At 35.4% G+C, this 25,486-nt stretch overlaps 4 protein-coding genes across 9 annotated transcripts in view; 1 reads left to right on the forward strand and 3 right to left on the reverse strand.

Moving 5' to 3' along the window:
- Window positions 1-10,281, reverse strand: part of LOC108025718 (pneumococcal serine-rich repeat protein) — a 46,094-nt gene extending 35,813 nt beyond the window's left edge. The window contains exons 1-2 of one of the 3 annotated variants that reach the window (XM_050889129.1): window positions 10,204-10,281; window positions 10,075-10,144 (exon numbers count right to left, since the gene is read on the reverse strand). The gene's annotated coding sequence lies outside the window, so the exon portion shown is untranslated. Of the gene's footprint in view, window positions 1-4,578; window positions 4,681-10,074 lie in introns of all 3 variants that reach the window. The other 2 variants (XM_044093267.2, XM_050889154.1) reach the window with 2 other exon arrangements.
- Window positions 10,051-13,800, forward strand: LOC108025876 (poly(ADP-ribose) glycohydrolase). Its single transcript, XM_017096550.3, has 3 exons — window positions 10,051-10,148; window positions 10,633-11,582; window positions 11,643-13,800. The coding sequence occupies exons 2-3, from the start codon at window positions 10,870-10,872 to the stop codon at window positions 13,096-13,098; spliced, it is 2,169 nt and encodes a 722-aa protein (XP_016952039.1). The 5' UTR covers window positions 10,051-10,148; window positions 10,633-10,869; the 3' UTR covers window positions 13,099-13,800.
- A 218-nt stretch (window positions 13,801-14,018) lies between these two features.
- Window positions 14,019-15,039, reverse strand: LOC108025877 (probable insulin-like peptide 7). Its single transcript, XM_017096551.3, has 3 exons — window positions 14,826-15,039; window positions 14,450-14,622; window positions 14,019-14,303 (listed from the first exon to the last, which is right to left on the reverse strand). Exons 1-3 carry the CDS (start codon window positions 14,960-14,962, stop codon window positions 14,134-14,136), a joined length of 480 nt encoding a protein of 159 aa, XP_016952040.1. The 5' UTR covers window positions 14,963-15,039; the 3' UTR covers window positions 14,019-14,133.
- Window positions 15,040-16,686: 1,647 nt separating this feature from the next.
- LOC108025937 (allatostatin-A receptor) overlaps window positions 16,687-25,486 on the reverse strand; it is a 102,041-nt gene continuing 93,241 nt past the window's right edge. For all 4 annotated transcript variants that reach the window (XM_017096636.3, XM_050889322.1, XM_050889338.1 and 1 more), the window contains exons 6-10: window positions 23,810-23,928; window positions 20,507-20,582; window positions 19,329-19,484; window positions 19,147-19,255; window positions 16,687-18,819 (exon numbers count right to left, since the gene is read on the reverse strand). In XM_017096636.3, the coding sequence (XP_016952125.1) occupies window positions 19,151-19,255; window positions 19,329-19,484; window positions 20,507-20,582; window positions 23,810-23,928 (456 nt within the window). In that variant the 3' untranslated portion in view covers window positions 16,687-18,819; window positions 19,147-19,150. The remainder of the gene's footprint in view (window positions 18,820-19,146; window positions 19,256-19,328; window positions 19,485-20,506; window positions 20,583-23,809; window positions 23,929-25,486) is intronic.

Here is a 25,486-nt window from a genome sequence, read left to right on the forward strand (position 1 = left end):
TGCCCCAAAAACCTAGGGTAGCATTACAAGCCGGGCCAAAACAGAGCAAAGCTGAAAAAGTTTGCAGTAAACTTGGCTTTCAGGCAGCTTGTCTTTGAGCCAGAGTTTCAGAAATGGCTGGAACAGGGGGGTTGCTTGGGGGATGGGGGTCTCATCAAGGGGTAAGGGGAGCCACTAAAGTGCCCAACTAATTGGAATTTGGCACGTTCAACCAGTTTGCCACTTTGTCGAGTTCATTTTCTCATTTCTTCGCTGGCCTTTCTTTATTTTCCTGCTCTTCTTGTTTATTTTGGCGCAAGAAGAACAAGTTGAAAAGTGCTTGCGAAATGTAATTTACATTTTTTCCCAAGGTGCTCGATGAAGCAGGCCAAAGATGGTAATCAAATTTGTACCCAATCACCTTTATTATGACTTTTTCCCAGTAAAAATAGAAAGATACATTTGTATCTTTAACCCTAAAAGCAGTTTGAAATGGAACTGCAACCTTGAAAATGTGTTCTTATGTATGGCTATGAACAAATGCATTGTAAATACATACTCAGATACAAATGTATGGCCTTATCAAGTCGTAAAAAAACATTTTCTTCTATCGCAACCCACACAAACCGACTATCAGTCCCTTTAATTCTGCTTAGTTTCTGCCATTATCGAAATGTTCGTAAAACATTAATGGGCTACCTCAATTTGTTGTCCACTCTTATCAATTTTTCTTTCTGACTTTCTTTTCTGCAACTCGTAGATTGGCTTTATCGGTTCGGCTTAGATGGCACAGGAAATGCAGTTCTCTACTTGCAGTTGTGGGTTTCTTTTTTGGGAACTAAGAATTTTGGACAACTACTTAAAAAAAATTAAAAAAAAAAAAAATTTTGCAATTTCCAGAATGCGGAATTTTAATTTTAATGAATGGTTGAAAATGTATTATTAAAAATATTAAAAAATTACAAATGTATCTTTTAATGAAATTGTATCTTTTAATGAAATTGTATCTTTTAATGAAATTGTATCTATTAATAATATTACAAATGTATCTATAATTGAAAAAAAATCAAAATTACTTTAAAGAGCTTTAATATCTTTTTGTAAAGATGTTTAAAAATTTCAAAATGTTTTAATTAATATATCTTTCAAAATAAAATAAACTTTACTTTGTAAAACTACAAAATATTTCAATACTGGGGGAAACTCATATTTATATGGATGATAACGTAAATTTCCCCAGAATTTCGCAGCCAAATATTTGTTTTTTTTTTTTGATTTTAAATATTAAAAGAAACCAAAAAAAATGGTATATTTAAAAAAAATCATCAACTAAATTCTAAATCTTTACAAATAATAAATTTTTTATAAACATCAAGTATTAAGTAGAACATTAAAAGAATATCTTGTAAATTAATTTTTTTTTTTATAAAAGAGCGGATGGTAACTAAATAGAGAGGAAGTAAGGCAGACATTGGCAATGATAATGATCATTAAGTGAAACGCATGGAAAACAATAACAAAGTGCAGCTGCAGCCGCCGTTGCCTCTCTCCCTCTCTGCCGCTTTTTTTTCTTTATTTCCTTGTCTGTCTTTCTCCCATTTCCCCCGTATTTTCTCTTACACATTGCGCATACGTCACGTTGACACCCCAGCCCCCGGATCTCGCATGTTGCCCCATTTTGAGCTGTTTTTTAAGTGTTATCAAATAATTTATTACTCAATTTTTAAATTAAAAAATTTTCTTTAATTGTTAACATTGAATTGGATGCTAAGAAAGCAAGAGGGAGAAAGGCAAAGAAAGAGAGCAAAGTAAATGAGCTTGCATTTGCCATAAAAAGCAATAACAAACGTTTTACGAAAACATTTGCTCTCTCTCTCTGGCAGCTCTTGCTCTCCCTGGGCCACCCACTCTCTGCCGCCCCCTCTCACTGCCCTTTCTCAAACCACACACATACACAGGCAATGTTAATTACAGAGCGTTCGCTTTGATTATGACAGCGGTTGAAGAAGAGGAAGCAAAAGGTATAAGGGAAGAAGAAGAACGGATTGAAACGGTCTTTGCAGAATTTCAGGATTCGCTACTATTTTAGGACTATTTTTTTATAAAAAATATTTGTTTAATGCTATTGACCAAATTGTTTGTGATACGCATTTAAACCAACCCACAATTACAATGGAAAATTTCCATAAAATGGAAAATTTATATTTTCTAAGGAATGGAATTTGAACCCAGGCATTGTTAACTTGATATTCCTAATATATGCATTTCTCTAGGTTCTTACATACACATATTATATTTGATAAGCTAGAGTTCCCTAGCACATTATTTACCAAAATGTGGTATCTAAAATTCCCACAGCCACTATTCCACTTTATGTGAAACAACTTAATTTTTTCTTGGTATGATTCATCTGCGGGTTTGAGAGCTCGTTAAAAGCAGAGTAGCGCATTCAAGTTGTACACGTAGCCCCAAAAACACACACTTGCACACTTAGGCACAGCCTCTCTCGCCGCCCCTCGCTCTTAGCCCCTCTCTGCCACAACAAGTGCAGTCATGTGCATGCATTTATGACCTACAATAATAAGCGGCTGGCGATAGGAGCGAGTGCGAGCGAGATGGCTGTATAAGCAAGCACAGCCTTAGAAAGAGATAGAGAGCGAGGGAGAGAGAGCGAAAGCGAGCAACGAGTGGGTGGCTCAAAGAGAGCGGGGGAGTGTGTGATTGTGTTTTCGGTGTGTTGTCTTTACCGCTATTTCGGCTTCGCCTCAATCACGCGACACAAAAACAAATGAGAGAGACCGGGAGAGCGTTGTATTTTCTGTTTGCGTTTGTGTTGGCGTGTGTGCATTTTGGGGTGTTGTCATTGCAAATGCAAAATGCAGATGTGGCTCTCTTGCAAGAGAAACCACTGATTTTATCATGTTTCTTTACTGTTTTATCAGACTTACTGTTATTTCTATCATTTTTAAGATTTATGGTTTCTTAAAATTATTTTTATAAATTTTTGACATTAATTTTAAGAATAATTTCAATTTTCTGAAATTTTTTACCATTTATTTCTTCTTTTATATGAGCTTATTTACAAAAAAAGATAGACTTATTTTTTTTTTGTTAGGGATTTCCCCTTTTTTTTATAGTTTTTGAATAATTAACCTTTTTTTCTTTCCTCTCTTTGGTTTATTTAAAATTAGTACTATTAGGCGTTATATTTTTCTCATTTGATTTTTGTTTTTTTTTTTTTTTTAATTTTAATTAAAAATAAATTTAATGTATTATTATTGAAATATATTGTGTATTTACTAAAGATTCTCTTCTGTTGCCCTCTTTAACCACCCGCTCTTCATTGCTCTCTTATGCCCTCTCTTCGGTAAGCTCACGTGTCAAATTCAGTTTGTTTGCCTTTTCTTTTGCCAAAACCAAAAAGCTGCCACGCAAACGACTCTCTCTCCCTCTCTGCTCACCATTTTCCTGCCTCTCGCCATCTCTTTCGCACTGTAATTGTTTTACTCTCCGTCTGCTCTCTCGCCATACGCTCTTTACTTTTCGTGTTTTTTGTGTTCAATGACTTGGCTGACGTGTTTACTGGTTTGCCTTTGTTGTTGTCTTCGCTGGCGTTTCTTTCTTTTCGATTTTGTTTTTGCTTTACTGGCGCACTTTGCTTTGTTATTGTTGTCGCTGATGTCAGATACAAAACACACACATACACATGCCCATGGAGACATGTGCAATGTGTGAAAAAATAGACTCTCTTTCCCTCTCTTTGGCCAACGAACAATGGACGGCAATGAGCAGCAACAACAAGCTCGGAAAATAATTGTATAATAAAAATCGAGGGTAAAAAAATTTAACAATATTTTTAAACTAAAACGTAAATTCAAGAAAAAAATAAAATAAAAAATTAAAACAAGAACAAACTTTTTCTTATTATAAATATAAAAAATATGACAAGAATGACATAAAATAAAGTCTTATATACAAAACAAAAATATTAATAAATTTATTTGTTAATATGTAATGCTAAAATGGTAGAAAAAGGTAATTAAATAAAATGTTTAAAAAAAACATACAACTAAAAAATTAAAACAAGTTTTTCTACCAAAAAAAAAATCAAGCAAAAAACTTGAAAAGTCACGCACTTTATGTTTTTTTAACAATAAAAAAGCACTTAACGAATTCAAACCAACAAAAAAACATAGGAAAAAAGAGGGAAATAAATAAAACTAAAAAAACATGAAAGGAAAAACAAGGAAGAAACTGTCTCTAAAATGTGTAACAATAAAGTGGACACCAGAAAAAAAGCAATAAAAAAAACACAAGATGTTGGTTTACTCCAAAAACAAAAGAAAAACAACAACAAACTCAAGTCCAATAGGAAAAACACCCACGAAAAGTTTTTCCAATTTGACGCAAGTACCAAAGAAAAAAACAACACGAAAATCAGAGTGCAACAGCCAAAAAGAAATTTCGGGGGGAAAACTGAAAGAAAAGAATGCTAATTTGTGTGCTGAAAATGTATGAAAACGTTGACATTGAAAATGTGACAAAAATAATTATTTATAATTTTCGACCATTCGCTGGTTTTTGTTGATTAATATTTACCAAAAGTGTGGGAAAAATATATGTACTCTGAGTTTGCTTTGAAGATCCGCACGAAAGGAATTTTTCGGATATTGGTTCCTTGTTTTTTTTTCTTTTTGAATTCTGGGAAATAAGTACAAACATGTGTTTTAGTGTTTAATACTCTTACGAAATTAAAAACTTTTTTAACTTTTAAATATGTTAGAAATTTTTAAAAATTAATACCTTTCAGTTTAACATTTTTCTAGGTTTTTTTTGAAAACCGCTTAAAAAAGTGTGACCATAGCACAATTTGCAGCATACTTTTAGGCCCCTACATTAAAGTTTTTAAGTTTTTACAATTTTTCCTCTGTTAGTTAATTTTTGGTTGGTCATTAACCAAACTTTAAAATAAAGTAGCATTTGGCGGGATGATTTTTCAAGCACATGACTCACTTTTTTTTAATTATTTTTTTGTACCCCTTTTCTTGAACCCGTCCCTAAATTGATGATATATGTATTATTTACTTATTTTTACCGACACCTGCACTTCGTCACTTTAGATTGTGTGATTATTACTCACTTTTTAGCTTATCAGCCTTTTGCTTCGCCTTACTTTTGTGTCAGTCAGGCGAAGGGGGGCTGGAGGGGCCTTAAAGCCCCCTTGACCCCCTCCACTCGCTATTTCCCACTTTTTTTCTCTACAAGCGAACAACAAGTGCCATTTAGTCTGTGACTGTCACAAGTGACTAATGCCCCCCTTTTTTCCGGAACCCCCATAAAATAAAACTCTGTTACAACGCCTCTGCCAACGGCAACTGCGCCGCCGGCAGCGCTGCTGGCGTCGCTGACGTCAGCGGTTGAAGAAAAAAGAAGACATGATGAAATTGCATCGCAAACTAAAAATTAAAGTGAAACTTTAATATTTTAGAGAGAAAAATTAAATTAAAAAAAATCTGAGCTTAAATAAAAAAATGCTTACCGTAATATTTCGAAAATTAATTATGAATAAAGTAAAGAAATATGATAATATAAGTTATTATAAAGTATTTGCTTTACAGGTTTTTAATTTACTTCTGGGGATCTAGCTTTTATGAAGAATGAAAATATGTAAATTAAATGAAAATATCTTAAAAAATATTCCTAAAAATGAAAAAAAACCCTATATGAAACCCTATAAGAAATATGATATTATAAAGTATACTTTACAGGTTTTTAATTTACTTCTGGGGATCTAGCTTTAATTAAGAATGAAAATAAGTAAATTAAATGAAAATATCTTAAAAATATTCCTAAAAATTAAAAAAACCCTATATGAAACCCTATAAGAAATATGATATTATAAAGTATTTGCTTTACAGGTTTTTAATTTACTTCTGGGGATCTAGCTTTCATTAAAAACGAAACTATGTAAATAAAATTAAAATATCTTAAAAAATATTCTTAAAAATTAAAAAAAAACCTATTTTAAACTTTGCACGTTCTCAGAGAGCTGAAGTATTTGTATTTTTGGGCATTTATCGGGTCCACATACGTTATTATCTACTTCCTGGGGACCTCTCAGGTGTACAGGGCTATATACAAAGATATATGACCAAAATCGAACAAAGACAAACATCGGAAGGTGTTCTCGGAAGGCGGGAAAGAGATGGCGCGATAGACCTATATGTGCGGCAAATTAAAAACGAATTAATTTTTGCAGCAACCAAATGACTTTTAATGTGGAAATAATTGTAATTGTTTGCCCGAAAAAAATACAACTCGCTTTATTTGTGCCTTTTTGGTCGTACTTTCGTTTGTTTATTTTGGATTTATTTTTATGGCATTTTTTTTGCGTGTCTCAAGGCTTTTTGGCTTTTCAATTCGTTATATAATAGTCGTAACTGAGCTTGTTTTAATTCTTAAAGGGGATTTATTTATTTGTTAACAACGTTATTGGGCAATACTTTTTAAATGTAAGTTAATGAATATATTAAGATAATATTTTTTAGTGTATATTATTTTTCTGAAATATATTTATTGTAAGGCTAATGTTTTATATAGTATCTTTTAGGAACCAAACTTTATGTTGCTTCTAAAATATTTTTTTAACTTGAGTTTATTTTCACTTTCACCACCCACGAATGCCAATAAATATGCCATTTTTATATATTTTTTGTTGTTTAATTTTTATTGCGTCGCTTTTGTTTTGATGTTGTTGCTATTGCTTTAAAAATTGGCCCATTCTGTGTTTTTTTTTTTTGCTATTTAATTGTTTTTACACATTTATTGGGGTTAAGGCCTTCTTGACTGGCCATCACCTCTCGTTTTTTTTTTATTTTTTAATATATTATTTTTGTTGCTGCTTTTTGTATTTTTGTTTCGTCTGCTTGTTTTGTTTTTTATTTTGAAAACGTGCAAAAAAAATTGTTAAAACGATTTCTCTTTTTTTTCTGCTGATGGGGGCGTGAATATTGCCAAAAGTAAATAAGGAAAAAAACAATAATATTCATAAACATATGAATTTCTAGGGGCCATTTTGCATAAGCAACTAACAGTAAATAAATTAATTAATTATGAGTGCTGACAGGAAGTATACAACTCTCTCTTTCACTCTTCAAAGGCGGTTTTTTACTTTTTTTTATTTTATTTTAAGTATTTGAACTAGTAAATTGTGAAAATATTCTATATATAATAAGACACTTTTAAAGATTGTGAATTATATTTTAGATACTTAGCTAGTTTTTTTTAACTTATTATTTTGAATTGTTCTTATAATCATTTATTTAAAATATTTATCACACTTTTTGTACATATATTTTTCCTTTCGGAATTTTTCCCATTAAGCAAAATCGCAGTCTTTATTTGATTTTGTTCTTGAAGAAGAAATTTGCTCTTGTTCGTGATTATTTCTTTTTTTTTTTTTTGTATATTTTTTTCTTGCTCATTTCGCATTGCAGGCGTCGCAGTCTCGCTTTTCGCGTCTTATAGAACTTTCAAGGTCATCCGCGCATGCGAATTATTTTTTTTTTTGCACTCTGCTTTGTTTTTATTTTGTTTGTGAGAGTGTGCGAATTTTTGTTTTCTGAAAAACCTGGTGCCACAAAGGTACTTGAAAGGGGGGTGGGAGCTGGGCGATAAAGTTGAGCGACCCTCCTTAGCAACACGTGTGGTCTGCCCTCTCTTTCTGGCTATCTGTTTGCCTCTCTCTCTAGTGGTTTTCACTTGTGGGCAATGAGTATTAAATACGGACAAAGGGGTTTGCAATGGTAATAGTGCAAAAATTATATCATTTTAGGGGTACTTTTAATGGTACTTTTCATGGTAATAAAAAAAGGTTTTTTTCTGTTTTTTTTATTACCTAATATTATTTAAGTGCTATTTTTGTATATCTTAAAAAATAAAATACTGAAAAATTTAAGTTGCTAAATTTATTGCTTATTAAAATTAAGTTTTGCAGTATTGCTAAGTATATAACAACATTTGTAATACAATTAGGATCATAAAAACAGTAAAATCATATATTAGTATGGTAAATATTTAATAAAAAAAATTTTTTTAATTATACAAAAAGTGTATTAAAAATTTAGAATTATTCAAACTCCAAAAAAAAGTCGCCTTAAACCCGTGTGGCACATATTCAATCTCCACTGTAACTGCAAGGTTTTCTCTTTATCTTCCTCTTCTCGTTCATCATCCTCTTCTTTGTTTTTTACTTTGTTTTGCCAACGTGAGACAAGTCGCGTTGACAAAAGCAAAAAAATAATAATAATGAGCGGAACACAAACCAGCAAAAACAATTTTATTTATCATTTCGGTTTTTTGCCTTTTATAATTATTGCATACAATTGAAAAGCAAAAAAAAGGCAGACAAGATTGCAAAAAAAAAAAACAAGTGGATTCGATAACTAGAAATGAAATAAGATAAAAACGTAAAAATTAAAAAACATTCAGATTCGCCTTTAAGATGTTATCACATTACCATTTAACCCCAAACATTTCAAACAATTATACATAAATCATATGATCATGATATAACCCTCCTTAACTACACTTTTTTTTTTTGCCCACAAGTGAACAGTGATCACTTGCTAAGGACTACTTAGAAAGTATTCACAGATTACCAAAATAAACAGATCACTAATTTTGAAATTCAATACAAAAAAAATTATTTTTCAAATAAAATAACTTACAATTGTCATAGTTATTTAAACCGTTAAAAATCCTTAAATTATTGGTATCAAAAAATTGTATTATTTTATTTCAAACTTAATAAATGGACTTTATAATAAAAAAATTTTGTTTGATATAAAATTTGCCATAAATTCTTAAATTCAGTAGTCTCAATTCATTTAATTTCGTAATTGATTTGTGTTCCTCTTTTTTTCGTTTAATTTTTGAAATTGACTCATAGAACTGCAGCCGTCTTCTTCTTCCCGCTGCTGATTAGTATTAGTTCATGCTTTTCAGGTGACCTTGAAAAAGTTTACTAACATTTCGCGTTTTTTTTTGGGCATTTTTCATTGCTCGCTTTTTCTATGCGATTATTTGGCTCTATGCAATTTTGTTGTTGCTTGTTTTTTTGCCACCCCCTCAACGCCTCCCCGCTCGTTCCCTCTCTTTCCCGCTGACGCAAATAAGAAAAGAGATAGCGCTATAGGTACAGTGGAGATTCAAAAAATCATTTTATAAAATTATTACAAAATATGTTAAGAAATATTATTTTAGTTTCATTAAAGAAATATATTTTCATTTCATTTCTGATGTAAATAAACAAAGATAATTAAATAATTTAATATGTGCTTAATTGTTATTTAGAAAGTTCGAATTGTGGAGACTTCACTGTACTTTTTTCGTTTATTTCTAGGTTATGGTCAAGGCAAAATCTAAGCAAATTTGAAGGCTAAACAAAAAGCCGACGGACGAAGAAGAGAAACGAAGAGATTTTTTTTTGTAGAATTCTTCTGATAATTATTTTTGTTTTTTTTTTGTTGCTTTTTATGGCTCCCCTTTCTGAGGTTTTTTTTTCGTTTGTTTACGCCTCCGCAGAAAGGGGAGACAGAGATGGGGCGAGAGAAATTTCTGGGAGAGATAAAGGTGTGTTGAACTTTAGCTAAAGTACATTTAATAAATTATATTTATTTTGGTTTTTAGCTAGCTGCGAATTTGCTTTTGGTTTTTCATGTTTTGTTTGTGTGTGTGTGTTTTTTTTTATAGCCTTTTTGAAATTGTTTTTGCGACGCTTTCAAAACAAACAAAAGCGCCCTCTCACTCTCTCTCCCCTCTAGCTCTCTCTCTCTCGTTCGAACTCTCTCAGAATTTTTGCACGTGTATGCAGCGGGATTTCTTCTTCTTTTCAACACGTAAGCTTAAACGAAAGAGTGACAAAATGCCATAGTGCCATGGGTGCGAGCGAGAGCGCTATAATAGGGGTTAAAAAATAATACAAAAAAAAACCGAGATTTCGCCACTGACGTCAACTAAAAATAATACAAAAATTCGTTCGCTACCTGGCAAACTATTTAAATAGTTAAAAATTATTTCCATATTGTTTCTTACCTTTGCGTATGAATTTTGAATTTAAATAGTTTTAATTAACCGGTTTTGGCCGCATTTCAATTTTATTTCCCTGGGTAAGTGCACTTTTTTAGTTTCCGCTCGTTTACTCTCGTAAATCTTTACACTTACTTTGGCGCTTTTTTTCGTTTAACTATCGCACTAAAAAAAAATAGAGAAAATAGTTGATAATCCGTGTTGTTGTTGCTTTCTCTGTTTATTTGTTGTTGTTTTTGCGGCCCGGTTTTATTTGCAATTCGCATTGCAACGCACTCAGTGCGGTATTAAATACTAGCGGTAACCAAATACTTTCGATACTGGGGATGGTCACACTCTTGAGCGCCAAATTTAAAATAAAAAGTTAAAAACAACTATTTAATCGTTGTTGTATTTATCCGATTGTTATAAACTTGGGCAACCAAAACATAAATTAAAAATCATTGCATATAAATTGACTTTTCCATAAATGATCATGTGAAGGAAATGTCAGCTAAAACTGAAGTTCTTAAAAGTTAAAATTAAATATTAATAATATTATTTTTTGTTTTCCGTTTTTAATAGATTTAACTGGTATTTTTTGGGCAGATATACTTAAATACCAAAACTATCGCCCACCCCTAAAGCACCGGCGCGCCAGAAGTCTGGCCACACTGCGTATCGTCGGGGAAAAATAATAAGGACAACATCATTTTGCGGATATTCCACAGGATCCTACAATCTTCGGCCCCCTGCCGTGAAGCAAGTGCATCCTTGCCGAGCAGCCGACTGGGCCAGCGGATTTGGCCAAGTTCCGCCAAAATGTCACAGTCACCGGATGGCGGGATTTCCACCATGGAAACGGAGGAGGAGCCAGAAAATCTAGGTGATTGCCATGAGGAATCATGGCGTGGAGTGCCCATGGAGGCCATACACCGCCATCTGCAGCCCTTCGACTTGGAAAACCTGCCACCTGTCAGCGCTGGCAATCATCACCGGGTGCTGTACCAACTGCCCATCCGGGATACGCCGCCACGCCCACACAAATCGCCCGGGAAATGGGATTCGGAGCATGTGCGTCTGCCATGCGCGCCGGAGTCGAAGTATCCGCGAGAAAATCCGGATGGCAGCACCACCATTGATTCGCGCTGGGGCATGATCGAAAGGGCCCTGCTGCAGCCCATCGAAACGAGTGAGGAGCTCCAGGCGGCCATACTATCCTACAACACCACCTACCGGGATCAGTGGCACTTTCGGGCCCTCCATCAGCTGCTGGACGAGGAGCTGGACGAGAGCGAGACGCGGGTTTTCTTCGAGGATCTGCTGCCGCGCATTATACGCTTGGCATTGCGGCTGCCGGACCTGATCCAATCGCCGGTGCCGCTGCTCAAGCAGCACAAGAACGCCTCCCTGAGCCTGAGTCAGCAGCAGATCGCCTGCCTGCTGGCCAACGCCTTCCTGTGCACCTTCCCGCGGCGCAACACGCTGAAGCGTAAGTCCGAGTACAGCACTTTTCCGGACATTAACTTTAACAGGTAAGCAGGAGCAGATAAACCAAGAATCTATCATTCCTATTTGATACTATTCATTTACAGACTTTATCAATCGTCGGGAGCGGCGGTGCTGGAGAAGCTCAAATGCATTATGCACTATTTCCGGCGCGTGTGTCCCACCGAGCGGGATGACAGCAATGTGCCCACTGGTGTGGTGACCTTTGTCCGCCGCTGCGGATTGCCAGAACATCAGGTCGACTGGAGCCAGAGTGCGGCGCCCCTGGGCGATGTACCACTGCATGTGGACGCCGAGGGAACGATCGAGGACGAGGGCATTGGGCTGCTCCAGGTGGACTTTGCCAACAAGTACTTGGGTGGCGGTGTTCTGGGACACGGCTGCGTGCAGGAGGAGATACGCTTTGTCATCTGCCCAGAGCTCTTGGTCGGCAAGCTCTTTACGGAAAGTCTGCGGCCTTTCGAGGCACTGGTGATGCTGGGCGCCGAAAGATATAGTCTCTATACGGGCTATGCCGGTAGCTTCGAGTGGTCCGGCAACTGTGAGGACTCCACGCCCAGGGACAGCTCTGGTCGCCGGCAAACGGCCATTGTGGCCATAGATGCCTTGCATTTCGCACAATCGCAACATCAATATCGCGAGGATCTCATGGAAAGGGAGCTGAACAAGGCGTACATCGGATTTGTCCACTGGATGGTCACGCCGCCACCTGGAGTGGCCACCGGCAACTGGGGATGTGGCGCGTTTGGCGGAGATTCCTACCTTAAAGCCCTGCTGCAACTCATGGTCTGCGCCCAGCTGGGCAGGCCCTTGGCCTACTATACCTTTGGCAATACCGAGTTGAGAGATGATTTCCATGACATATGGCTGTTGTTTCGAAGTGAGGGTACCACAGTGCAGCAGCTTTGGAGTATCCTAAGGTCCTATAGCAGGCTTATGAAGGAGAAGAGCCCCAAGGAGCCGCGCGAGGGCAAGGCATGCAAAAAGACGCTGTACGAGTTCATCAGGGAGGAACTCAAGAAGGTCAAAGATGGATCAGGAGAAGCACCGCCAGCGGAAGCTGGAACATCAAAGGCAGCTGGATCAGGAGAAGCTAAATCCGAAGTCAAAACCTCAGCATCAGCGAAAACCTCACCAGAACTTACCAAAAAGCCAGCCGCGCAACCAAAAACCGCTGTCAGCCAACAGAGTCATGACCTGTTTCCCACGCAAGCGTCGCAGGATTCCGATTCCTCGCCCGAACAGGTCATTCTAATGCTCTCCGATGATGAGGAGGCCAACGCCATGATGGAGGCCGCCAGTTTGGAGGCGAAGAACAGCGAGGAAGTCAGCAACAGCAGCACACCGGCCAAGAGCAGTAGTTCCTCCTCGAAAGCAGGAGGTGGCCGCCAGTTGACACTGCTCGAGATGCTGGACTCGCATTACGAGAAGGGACAGGCCTCGAAGAGGCCACGAAAGGCACCCAACTGCAGCAAGGCTGAGGGGCCGGCCAAGAGTCGCAAGGAGAACGACGAGGATGATAAGAAGGATCATGTTGACTAAGTGATATTGCCCTAGAGGATTTATACTGCCCTACCGTGAGGAGTTCTAGCCCGATTGTTCCCTTAAAGTCTAGGTATTCTTAAGTACATAATTAGGACATTTTAAAGTAGGCCCATAATTTGTATATGCAAGGCAAAAAGCTTAAAGAGAATTCAAAGCTCTTTGATTACGAATCTAAAAAGGGTTTCTAAAGGTCTTTGAATATTCGAAACATTTTGTTACATTGCCTACACAACTTGGTACTTCAAAACTAAGTTTAGGAATTAGGTATTTTTTGGCTGCTGAATATTTTTAAAAACTATTTCAACTTAATTCTTTTGGCATGGCTAATCTTATAAAAATATTACAAAATTGACTATTGAATGAAAAACAAAAAACCTTTTAATACTCTTTCTCTGTTCTTTAATGTTTTTAAATTAGCATTGATACATGTGGAAATTATTCTTTAATTTTTATTAAGCAAAGGTATAGCGGTTAATATGAAATTGTATTTGCCTTCTTTTAATGCTATAAAAATTGTATTGAAGCAGAAAACATTTTAGTATGCTGAAAAAACATATAACTTGAGAAGTGATAAAAAAAATGATTGACTGATATAATCTACCATATCATGTTAATCGAGTTATAATGATATTTAAAAACATGTTATATTTGTTGGAGTGGACATTTGAAATTGTCAATAAATATATACCAAATACAAAATTGTATGTTCCGTACTTTTGCCACAGTTCAAAAACTGAAAGTAGAATTTTACTTTGTTTAAGATCTTTATATCCTTGTAATTTTCTAGGCTAAGATAACAAAAAGAAAAACGTTGCCTGTATCAAAATTGTAAGTAGATTCTTGATATACCGAATATAAAATATGTAGTTGAAGTAGTAAAGATTAGTAAAGATTTTTTTTTTTTAAACCAAAACCTGTTAAGTTGTTATTTAGAGTTTATTTCACCACAACAAGAACATCAACAACAACCACGAAAAAAAAGCGAATATATAGGGTTTCATATATCTAAGCAGAGCCAACGTGGCTGGCGAATCAATAGTGATTGCGTCGCTTGTTCGAAGGACAGTACTCGGCGTACTCCTCCCAGGTGCAGCCCGCCTTGGTGCAGCATTCGTTCGAGATCGATGGAGTGTGACCATCCGAGCGGCGGCTTCTCAGGAACATATTGGCATAGTTGACGTGCAGCCAGGTGGATCCATCAGCTGAAGGAAAAAGACCAGAGATCATTAGGTATATTTTTTAAAACTAAAAAAAATCCTAGGAATAATTAACCATTTCCTCACCCATACCACTTCAGAACTTGAGGTTTCATTATCATTTCCTCCCTATATTGCAGGCATAGACTTACGATCTGTGGAGCTCTTTTTGATCCAGGCCTCATCATTGCCCGTCCTCTTTTTGTTGCGCCGTGTCAGTCGATAAATATCCTTCTCGCAGGCCCAATACAGCTGGCGGACGAGCTTGTCCCGGCAGCGGGAGTGCGTCTCCTGGTGCCACACGTTCTCCCAGTCCGATTGGGAACTGAAAAATAGGTAAAGCCTCTTGAATATAGGCAAATTTCTATGCTTGATATGATTATTCCGTCATAATACACCGAAACTGTGGTTTTCATATCATTAGCAACGCTTAAAACCATCCCTAGTAAATTACAATCTCACGTAACTTGGGCTCCACCCAACCGATTCCAGTCGGAGAGGTGTCACTGGAAAGGTGGCTCAACTCACCGCTCGCGGAAGAGCATCTCGAGACCCTCCTCCGTGTGCTGCAGTGCCTCCGGCGTGGGGATCAGCGGCAGGACGAAGAGCAGGACAGCGCCGCAGAGCGTCCAACTGCCCGTGTTGGGTAGCATCATGGTGGACATTTGCGATGTACCCGCCTGGGACTTGGTGGTTCTGTGATCCTGGTGTGGCTCACACGGCGGACGCGTGGCGACTGAACGCTCTGGCCGGTGTGTTGTCCGGTTTTGAAATATAACCGGAGCCGGGCTCACACCGGATTGGCGGCCAACTGTCGGGCGTCGGCGGCATAATTAAATCGCTTGGTCAGCGCTCTATTTGAAGTAATGAGCCCCGGCTCCGGAGGACCTTTGGCACACTCGCACACCCGGGCCAATCCAAGCTAATGAAGAGCAACGGCAGCAATTGCGTATGCGGCCCGTTGGCCCGCTTATTGCCTTGTTTATCTGCGGTTCCATCGGACGCCGCAAATTGGACCCACTTCTCCGGCCTCTGCGCCACGGCTCACCTGAGATTTTCCAGCCGGCCCACCGGGAAACCTGTTGCTTGGTTAACAAAACATCATAAAATCCGGCAAGTTACACTGTTTGCCTCGTAAAACGAGCCGAACTCTGGGTCCCTTGTTTTTATTTCGAAGTTGGCATAAATTCTCCAATATTTGCACGAATTTCAATACGGCCCACGTTGGCGGAACAGTGGGGTAAGTGTGTGAAATACTGTGCAAAATTTTTAGCTTATATAGGACCATCAAAAAAATATGTTTATAAATATTTATACATTTGAAAATATAACAAATTAAAATTGTTTTAAATTGAAAATATAAAAGCCATATAAACATATATAAAATTATCCTAAATTTGTTTGCTTTGAATAAATAGATTCTAGTCATAGGAAAGTGATACCATTAAATACTTACAAAAATACCACAATTAAAATAATTTATCCTATTACCAAATTAAATTAAACATTTCTTATAAATTGTTTAACAATTTCAGAATTAAATCAAATTTATGAAGTTCTTTTAGTTAAATATTTAATTAAACAATTATTACACTTATCCCAAATTAAATGTTCGAATAAAACATTTATTTATAATTAATAATACATTTTGCAAGTTTCTCTTTAAGTCAGATATTTAATACCAATGGTTAAAAAAGAAAAACATCACTGATTTTTTAAAGAATTTTTATTGTAAAACATTTTTTTCGAAAGAAATTTTTTTTCTTTTAATTTTTGTAAATATTTTTTAACCCACTGTGAGTACGCACCAAAACGCCCACACGAGACAATAGGTTAGGTATATAATGTCACTGTTTACACGTTCTGTGCGAATTTATGATGCACCTTTTCCGGCCACAAGGTACATTTCTCCAGATCCCAGTTCCAAGTCGGAGTCCTTTGTCCTTTGCTTATTTTTGCAGCTCAGTTCTTGGATGACTTTGCCGGTGGTTGGTTGCTTTTTAGAGGCCTTATTTTTTCTGCCATTTTTTGTAAGTGCTTTCCAAACATAGATTTCTAGAAAAATAAAAACAAAAAGGTGCCTAAAATTATTTTAGTGTGTCAATTTAATTAAATATATTCTATTTAAAGTTTAAAACCAATAATTACCTTGGTTATACAAGTAATTAGCAAACAAATAAAGTGTCAAATTGATGCGGAAATTGTATTAATATTTGCTTGTCACTTAAAACCAAATAAATAAATAAATAAACAGGCCTCGCTTTAATTAACACAAATACAAATAAATTATTCGTTATTGCATCAAAGGATTTGAACGTTTTTTTTGTATCACGTATATATTTACCCAAAAGTAAAACAAAAGCCACTTCCAATGTCAATAAAAACTAGATTTAATGTTGTGTACACAGAGTCATCAATTTTATTTAACACATTGAACAAATTTTATTGTACATATACATTCATATACAAATACAATAAGTTCTGCTTTCCATCTTACACTATAAACTATTTGCTGCATATTTGAAAATCAAAAAAAGACATTAGTTTATTCCGTAATGCATTTTTTACTCGCTAGATTTTTGTTTGAAGTTGTGTGAGGCTAGGCGACCAGCGAATACCCTACGGGACACACAAAAAAAAAATTGATCAATTTTTAGCTTACATTCTAGAATATTTAAATTTTTCTCTTTTTCAATTTTGCCTCTTATTTTCGGTTGCTTCCTTTTCTAAATTCAAATATTGTTCAATTCCACAACTGTGCTAGGAATGCAGTAGAATACATTTACAAATACAAATATAAATACATAAATTTGGATTTATGTTGCCATATATATTTATATCTTTTTGTGATATATAGATACAATAGTTTTCTTAGCTTAAGTACAGTGGTATACCAAAGGGGTAGTAGGCGTTCTTTATTAATTCAAGAAATTTAAGAATAAGTAAGCTAATTTTGACCTGTTTTAAGATTTATTTATCTTTAAGTTCACAATAATTTTAATTAAAAAAAAACCGTTGAACAATCTGTTTAATTTTTATTTATTTATATTAATTGTAATTTTGCTTAGCTCTAAGATATCAAAAAATTAAAATTCAACCAAGAACACCTACTCCCATTTTGGTATTTTTTAGTTCTATAATTATTTGTTTTCATAATTTTTTTATTTGTTATATTTTTATTCGGCAAGGCCGAAGCCAAGCAAACGAAAGAGTCAACAAAACAATCTAAATGTTTAATTGATTTGCCTTATTTAATAGTCAAATTTGTATAAATATTATTATATATTTCATTACAATTTACATGATTAACTTAAGTCATAACTTAAACATTTCGCATGGTCAACAATCGGCTAATTTATGAATTAATTAAATCTATTTGGAAATGCAGGGTACTTTTGGGTGACCTATGGCTAATCTTTATTTGATTCAAAGGGTCTATAATTTATGCAGATGAAAACATTGTATATACGTGTGTTTTTTTTTATTGTTGAATTAAATCTAGATTGATTTCATTTGCATAAAGGAAAAGGTGAAGAGATTATACGGGGCTTATTTATATTCCATTGAGCTTTGCTAGTTGCAAAAGGTAGTACTAGTGACGCTTTATTAAGCCCTTAAATCCAGTTTTAACTTTATCTTAAATTCCAGTTTTTCTCATATATAGCTTTTCTTAAGTGTAATAAAAATTTCAGTTAATTTTGCGCTACTCGGCCTTACAATATACATATGTATTTCAATAGGCAACGCAAAAAACAATCAGCTTTCGAAAATCGTTTATGTAAATTTCCACTTCCCTACCGTTAAATCTCTTCTGTTCAATCTGGTCATGTAATTTTATAATAACTTACTTTTCAATTATAATTTTTTGCTATTAATCGCTTAATCACTAAATGACACACATGCAAATTACACAGAAATCTACACATTGTTACACGAATGCCGCTGTCCATTAATCCTACTCATTAATTTTAATGTCAACTCTCATCAATTTCTGTCACACGGAATTTACAGCATATCTGTTTCAGATTTTTTTTTTTTGGTTTGCCATTTCCAATATTTCAGATGCAAAATTTCATTTCGAACAATTAAATTGTAAGTTTCCTTTTTTATAAAATTAAATTGTATGTTATAGTCTTAAGTCTATGCATTTTTTGCTTAATTTTCTAGGTTTCAGATAAATTGTAAAGGGCGTCTATAGATCTAAAAAAAAAACAAATACATAAATCAATTCAACAATGAAAAATGTAAAGGAAAATTCTACTTTTTGATTTTTTGTGTGGGAATTAAAAATTGTGTAATCAAAACAATCACATTTTATAATTCGGAAAATTATATTCTCCTAATAGACATATATTGGTTAGTATATGTATATAGTTAACTTAATGCGCCGCGTTTACATTTTTTTGCATTTAACATTAGTGTTTTGTATTTTTTGTTAGTTTTAAATTCACATTTTCTATCTTGGGTTTGAAAGTCGCCTTCAAAAATGATGTGACGATCCCAATTTATTCATTTTCAAGAGCTGGAAAGAGACAATAAGGTTTTTTTTGCTTAGTTTTATTATTTTTATGCGTAAAAAAATATATAAAATATATATATATAAATGTCTGACTACTGCTTTGTAAAATAAAAATATTTATCAAGTTAAAAAAATATATATACATATTTATATAAATTAAATTACCAAATTTAAATTTAATATTTTCAAATGTATACTTTAGTTTACAGTTTAAAAAATATTGCAAATTTGGTCTCAAAATGAAGTATGTGAGAAGAGTATAACTGATTTTTGTAGTATATAATAAGAAATTATTTATATATTTATATTTATCCAAAAACATCAACCCACCCGCTTAGAGCATTTCAATATTGGACGTTCCGTTGCCGGTTGCAGTTCGCGTGGTCTTGGTCACCTGTTGATTGGTCATCAGAGGAGGCGGGCTGCCACACCAAACCACCTGAAAACATTAAATATATATTATTAAATTATTAAATATTTATTATACGAATATCAAGGATCTCTGGGCTTACCTTGCGGAATGCCTTGCGAAAGTTGTCGGACAAAAAGGCATATAGAATGGGATTGATGCAGGAATTTGTGTAGGCCACCACATGAGATATAATCTGGATGATGACCGACAGGTGGCTGCCGCCATAAAGATTCAGAGCCTTCAGCACAAGGATGACCTAGAAGAAGAGGTATTATAAGGAATTAAGGACAGGTTAAAAACTAAATTGATTTAGCTATTTCTAGGTTAGAAAAATCCTTATTTTTGCTTACAATTCCCAACTGGTTATGGACAGAAAAATATTTTTTTATTTGTTAGTTAAAATTTTGTAAATAATTTTCCATTAGAAAAATAATCATCATAATCAATAATAATAATCATCATATTTCAAAATAATTATTAAATTCAAAAATTAAATTTGAAAAAGGTAGAATAACAAATGAATAAATTATACTAAAATATAATAGTGGTTATTCGGCGGCTTCCACTTCCTCTTGGATGAAACTTCATAAAAATATATCTAAAAAATAAAATTATTAAATTTAAAAAAACCCTGGCAAAATGTAGCCTGTCAAGATAAAAAGTATCATTTTTTTTTGCCATATGCTGGCACTTACAAATGCAATTCGCACATCTTGCACATCGAGACAATGTCTCCGTAATTGTAATTTCGTTTTGTAATTTGTGAGCACATTGACTTTGTGCAAATACTTTGAGTGCTGGCAGCTCAAGAAGCAGCAGCTGTTGGCTTATTAAACATCGGCAAATAAATGGGGCGACTTGATCCAAAAAAGGGGGCCGGAATATCCGGAATGTCAATTTATCGCAACTATCCATTGTGTTTGCCAAGAAAATTTGCCAGCAGCTGCTGCCACTGCCAGTTTAAGGCACTCGAATGGCAAGTTTAGCTTTAAGTAAATCGATTTTGTGTGAAAAAAGGTCAGCTGAGATGGAAATTCATTTAGAAATATTTATCATGCACTTTGCAACTACTAAAACTGTTAGCCAAAAGTTAACCTTGAACTTTTTATCAATAACCAATTGTGGAATATCAATGTCAGTTGCCAGTCTTTGTTGGGCCAGAAAATAAAATGGCCTAATGAGTTTGTTGGAAAATATCAGCTCAACTCTATGCTAGCTTCTTTGCTTTGTGGTTTTTGACTCTATTTTGTGGTGGGTGTTCATTTTTATTTTACTTACATGAATGGGGAGCCAGCAGATGGCAAATGCCAATACGACAACAACGACCATTCGGGTGACGCGCCGCTTTCCCTTGCTGAAACAACACAAATCGGAGAGTTAGTATGGGTTATACATACTGCTGTATGCATTTATACATAGATACAAAGATAGATCTGGGGGTGCATATAAATTATGCCGCAGTTCAGTTTGTGAATTTTGCATTGCCTGCCGCTCGGTGATTTATGAACTTTGCGTGCGAATTGCGAACTCGTCGCAAGTTCATTTCCATTCAAATTTAAAACACAGCCTAAAATATATATACAAACACTGCCGATACTGCATGAAATATATGTGACAGCAACCGCACTCGATTACGTGTGGCTTAAAGTATTTACATTAAAGTTGATTTCTAGAAGAATATATCACTTGTTGTTTCCTTTAACATTTTATTGATTGCATCTGAAAAGTTGCTCTCAACTGAATGTGAGTACAATTTAATAGTATTCGATTTATGATAAAACTAAACTTTGCCAAAGTATTTTTCAAAGTTTAAAGTTGCTGCAAGTTTAACTTGAAATTGATGGTTGGTGACCCCGATCACGTCTGCGTTACTTGGCTAACTTTAAGGAACATTACGTTTTAAGAAACTTACTTTAAGGCCCTTGCTACTTTGGCTTGAGGAAGAATTTAATTTGTTCTTACAACATAATGTGTAAAACCCATTTTAAATACCGAAAAATCGAGCATGGAAATGGGCAAAAATTGGAACCCCTTTTAAAATATTTAACCAATAAATATTTAACAAATATTTAAATGTAGAATTAAAGGGAATTCAACTACAAACTTATAGAGGTATGCCACGTCCAAGTCGGGATCCTAGAACTCAAGTTATGGAATCCAGAAGTTCAATTTTGGGCTTCCATACTGAAACCCATTTTAAATACCGAAAAATCGAGCATGGAAATGGCCTAAAATTGGGACCCCCTTTAAAATTAAATATTTGTATGTATAATTATAGGGAATTCAACTACAAACTCATAGAGATATGCCACGTCCAAGTCGGGATCCTAGAACTCAAGTTATGGAATACAGAAGTTCAATTTTGGGCTCCCATACTGAAACCCATTTTAAAACCGAAAAATCAAGCATGGAAATGGGCTAAAATTGGGACCCCCTTTAAAATTAAATATTTAAATGTAGAATAAAAGGGAATTCAACTACAAACTCATAGAGGTATGCCACGTTCAAGTCGGGATCCTAGAACTCAAGTTATGGAATCCAGAAGTTCAATTTTGGGCTTCCATACTGAAACCCGTTGGAAATACCGAAAAATCGGGCATGAAAATGGGCTAAAATTGGGACCCCCATTAAAATTAAATATTTAAATGTAAAATATAGGGGAATTCAATTACAAACTCATAGAGGTATGTTAAGTCCAAGTCGGGATCCTAGAACTCAAGTTATGGAATCCAGAAGTTCAATTTTGGGCTTCCATACTGAAACCCGTTGGAAATACCGAAAAATCGAGCATGGAAATGGGCTAAAATTGGGACCCCCTTTAAAACTAAATATTTAAATGTAGAATATAGGGGAATTCAATTACAAACTCATAGAGGTATGCCACGTCCATGTCGGGATCCTAGAACTCAAGTTATGGAATCCAGAAGTTCAATTTTGGGCTTCCATACTGAAACCCGTTGGAAATATCGAAAAATCGAGCATGGTAATGGGCTAAAATTGGGACCCCCTTTAAAGCTAAATAATTAAATGTATAAATAAAGGGAATTCAACTACAAACTCATAGAGGTATGCCACGTTCAAGTCGGGATCCTAGAACTCAAGTTATGGAATCCAGAAGTTCAATTTTGGGCTTCCATACTGAAACCCATTTTAAATACCGAAAAATCGAGCATGGAAATGGGCTAAAATTGGGACCCCCTTTAAAACTAAATATTTAAATGTAGAATTATAGGGAATTCAACTACAAACTCATAGTGGTATACCACGTTCAAGTCGGGATCCTAGAACTCAAGTTATGGAATCCAGAAGTTCAATTTTGGGCTTCCATACTGAAACCCGTTGGAAATACCGAAAAATCGAGCATGGAAATGGGCTAAAATTGGGACCCCTTTTAAAATTAAATATTTAAATGTAGAATTAAAGGGAATTCAACTACAAACTCATAGAGGTATGCCACGTTCAAGTCGGGATCCTAGAACTCAAGTTATGGAATCCAGAAGTTCAATTTTGGGCTTCCATACTGAAACCCGTTGGAAATACCGAAAAATCGGGCATGAAAATGGGCTAAAATTGGAATCACTTTTAAAATTAAATATTTAAATGTGGAATTAAAGGGAGTTTAACTGCAAACTCATAGAGGTATGCCACGTCCAAGTCGGGATCCTAGAACCCAAGTTATGGAATCCAGAAGTTCAATTTTGGGCTTCCATACTGAAACCCGTTGGAAATACCGAAAAATCGGGCATGAAAATGGGCTAAAATTGGAATCACTTTTAAAATTAAATATTTAAATGTAGAATTAAAGGGAGTTTAACTGCAAACTCATAGAGGTATGCCACTTCCAAGTCGGGATCCTAGAACCCAAGTTATGGAATCCAGAAGTTCAATTTTGGGCTTCCATACTGAAACCCGTTGGAAATACCGAAAAACCGAGCATGGAGATGGAATAATAGGGAATTTAACTACAAACTCATAGAAATGGGCTTAAATTGGGACCCCCTTTAAAATTAAGTATTTTAATGATCCCTCCACTCTAAAACTTGAAATCTAAAGTCATTAGAAATATGGAAAAATCGTTTTGGGGGTTGTCAAAAAGATAATTTTTATTGTAAAGTATTTGTGTCAATCAGATTGACTCAATCCACTTTAAATTGCCAAAAAGTTCTCAGCGTATCTCCCCAAAAATGTTATGCCATAAAATTCTAGGAAAATTATTCTCCCATGCTTGCGTAAACATGCACCAAATTCTAGTTTAATTTCGCAAATAATATGAGCATGTTAAACAACAAATATTGTCCTCGTCTCTGCCATTTTTTCCCGGAATTCTGCGGCAATCCTGCGGGAATATCGCTCACATTTGTACTTATGTTTCGGTTTCGTTGACCTAGCCACTTAAAAATGCATGAGCCAAAGCTCATGAGCTTTCCTCGCAGGCTAATAAAAAGGCATTCATCATGGCAGCAGGTGCGTAGCCAAAAAAAATATATACAAAAAAAAAACACAGGCCAGAAAAATGCCCTTACCCATGGCGTATCCTTGCGAGGATTTTCCTTTTAACAGCACTATATAGTATATACTCACCGTGACTCAGCGGAAGGCTTGCAGCCGGGAGCACTTTTCCACAGGCGAGCCAGCATTCCCATGTAGAGGAAGCAAATCAGCGTTAAAGGTGCCACATAGGAGGACAAAAAGAACGAGACCTGCAAAAAGATACAAAATCCAGGGCATAAATAAACATGTGCTAAGGCGTTTTAAAGACTCCACAGATTTGTGCTGGCTAGAGAATCTGTATTAAATTAAAGGCACGGTTTTCAAAACGGTGACCCAAATGTTATGTAGTTAAAGTCTTGAATTACCAAGCTAATTAAAATTGTTATGCTTATGTTTTAGGGAAAGTTTTCCGGATCTCTGGTAACCCAATTTCTAAAAACTTTACTTCTTACTTAAATATTTTAACAACCTAGTTATTATTTTTAATTTTATTTTAAATCCTTATAAAGTAACGCACCCCTGTTTATTTACTTATGTTTATTTTTCTGCTAATTTACTTGTAAATAAGAACGCCAAGTAGTCTATTTTATCCCCGTGAAACTGTCTGCATTCCGTAAATATTTTAATATTTATCTATTTTCAGCTGCTCATTTTTTGCGTCTGCTTCTGGTCGAAGGTCTTTCCCTTTGCCATCTGCTGCCATGTCAGCGGCTTTTGTTTTTGCATGAAAATTGTCAGAAGCGCTGACCCGTGATGCTGACCAGATACCAGAGTACCAGACACTTGCCAGGCCCCGAATAATACCCGAAAGCCCCCCAATTTCGTTCACCAGCTGCCGCTTAGCCGTATTCCCAACAGGCAAAAAGATATATATGCGTTCATATCCATAAAATACGCGTGTGTATAAGATAATAGCGCTGGAAAAACTGGCGGAAAGTACTCGTAGCTGAGCTGGCTTCCGGTTGAATATCTTTATTATTTTCAACGAAAAATGCACGAAAAAGAATCGGCATGAAATCGGCCATAAATCGAAATAATTAATCGTTGGGCAGCTACTCTTAAGCGGATTATGAATTAATTTACTCGAAACCAAAGGTCGAATTAATTGTAAAACCCCCGTTTTTGATGAGTATTTGAAGCCGTTTCGTTGGAAATCAACTTAATAATTGGCAGTAATTTCCGCCTTTTACGAACTTTTCGAATTGTTGAGTTAGTTTGGCGGCTTTAACCAACTTTATCAATTGATATTTAAAGTATTCACAGCCCTGCTCGGGTTTTTCTGGGGCCTTGCATCCATTTCGTGGATATCCAATGAGCTGCTGGCTTAAAACTCATTTGGCGGCGCCTCAACTTTCGAGTGGATTCGGGTTTTTCTTTGTGGGTGGGTGGCAGTTGGCAGCCGGCAGCCATGTGTAAATGATTAAGGGGCAACCCCTCGTCGGAAAAGCGGAAAACAGGCAATGAGAACGCGCCAAATATGCACAAAGGTGCAAGTCGAAATATATGCATATATATCAATCGTGGGCCTCGAAATGAGAGCAATGAAACGGAAAAAGAAAGGAAACGCGAAGGGTACACTGCGGGAAAATATATAGGATGGTAAATTGAATGGGTTTGAGAAATTCGCCATCCCAAATGTTGCTTTAAGTAATTGTAAATATTATTGGAATGTTCTAAACTGTAAACTAAATTGAAAAACATAAAACCTTGAGAAAACAATTATAAAAGAAGGGGCTGTTCTATTACAGGATACTTTTTTAATTTTAG

The sequence above is a fragment of the Drosophila biarmipes genome, chromosome X, assembly GCF_025231255.1.
Source record: "Drosophila biarmipes strain raj3 chromosome X, RU_DBia_V1.1, whole genome shotgun sequence".
In the NCBI taxonomy this organism is placed as follows: domain Eukaryota; kingdom Metazoa; phylum Arthropoda; class Insecta; order Diptera; family Drosophilidae; genus Drosophila; species Drosophila biarmipes.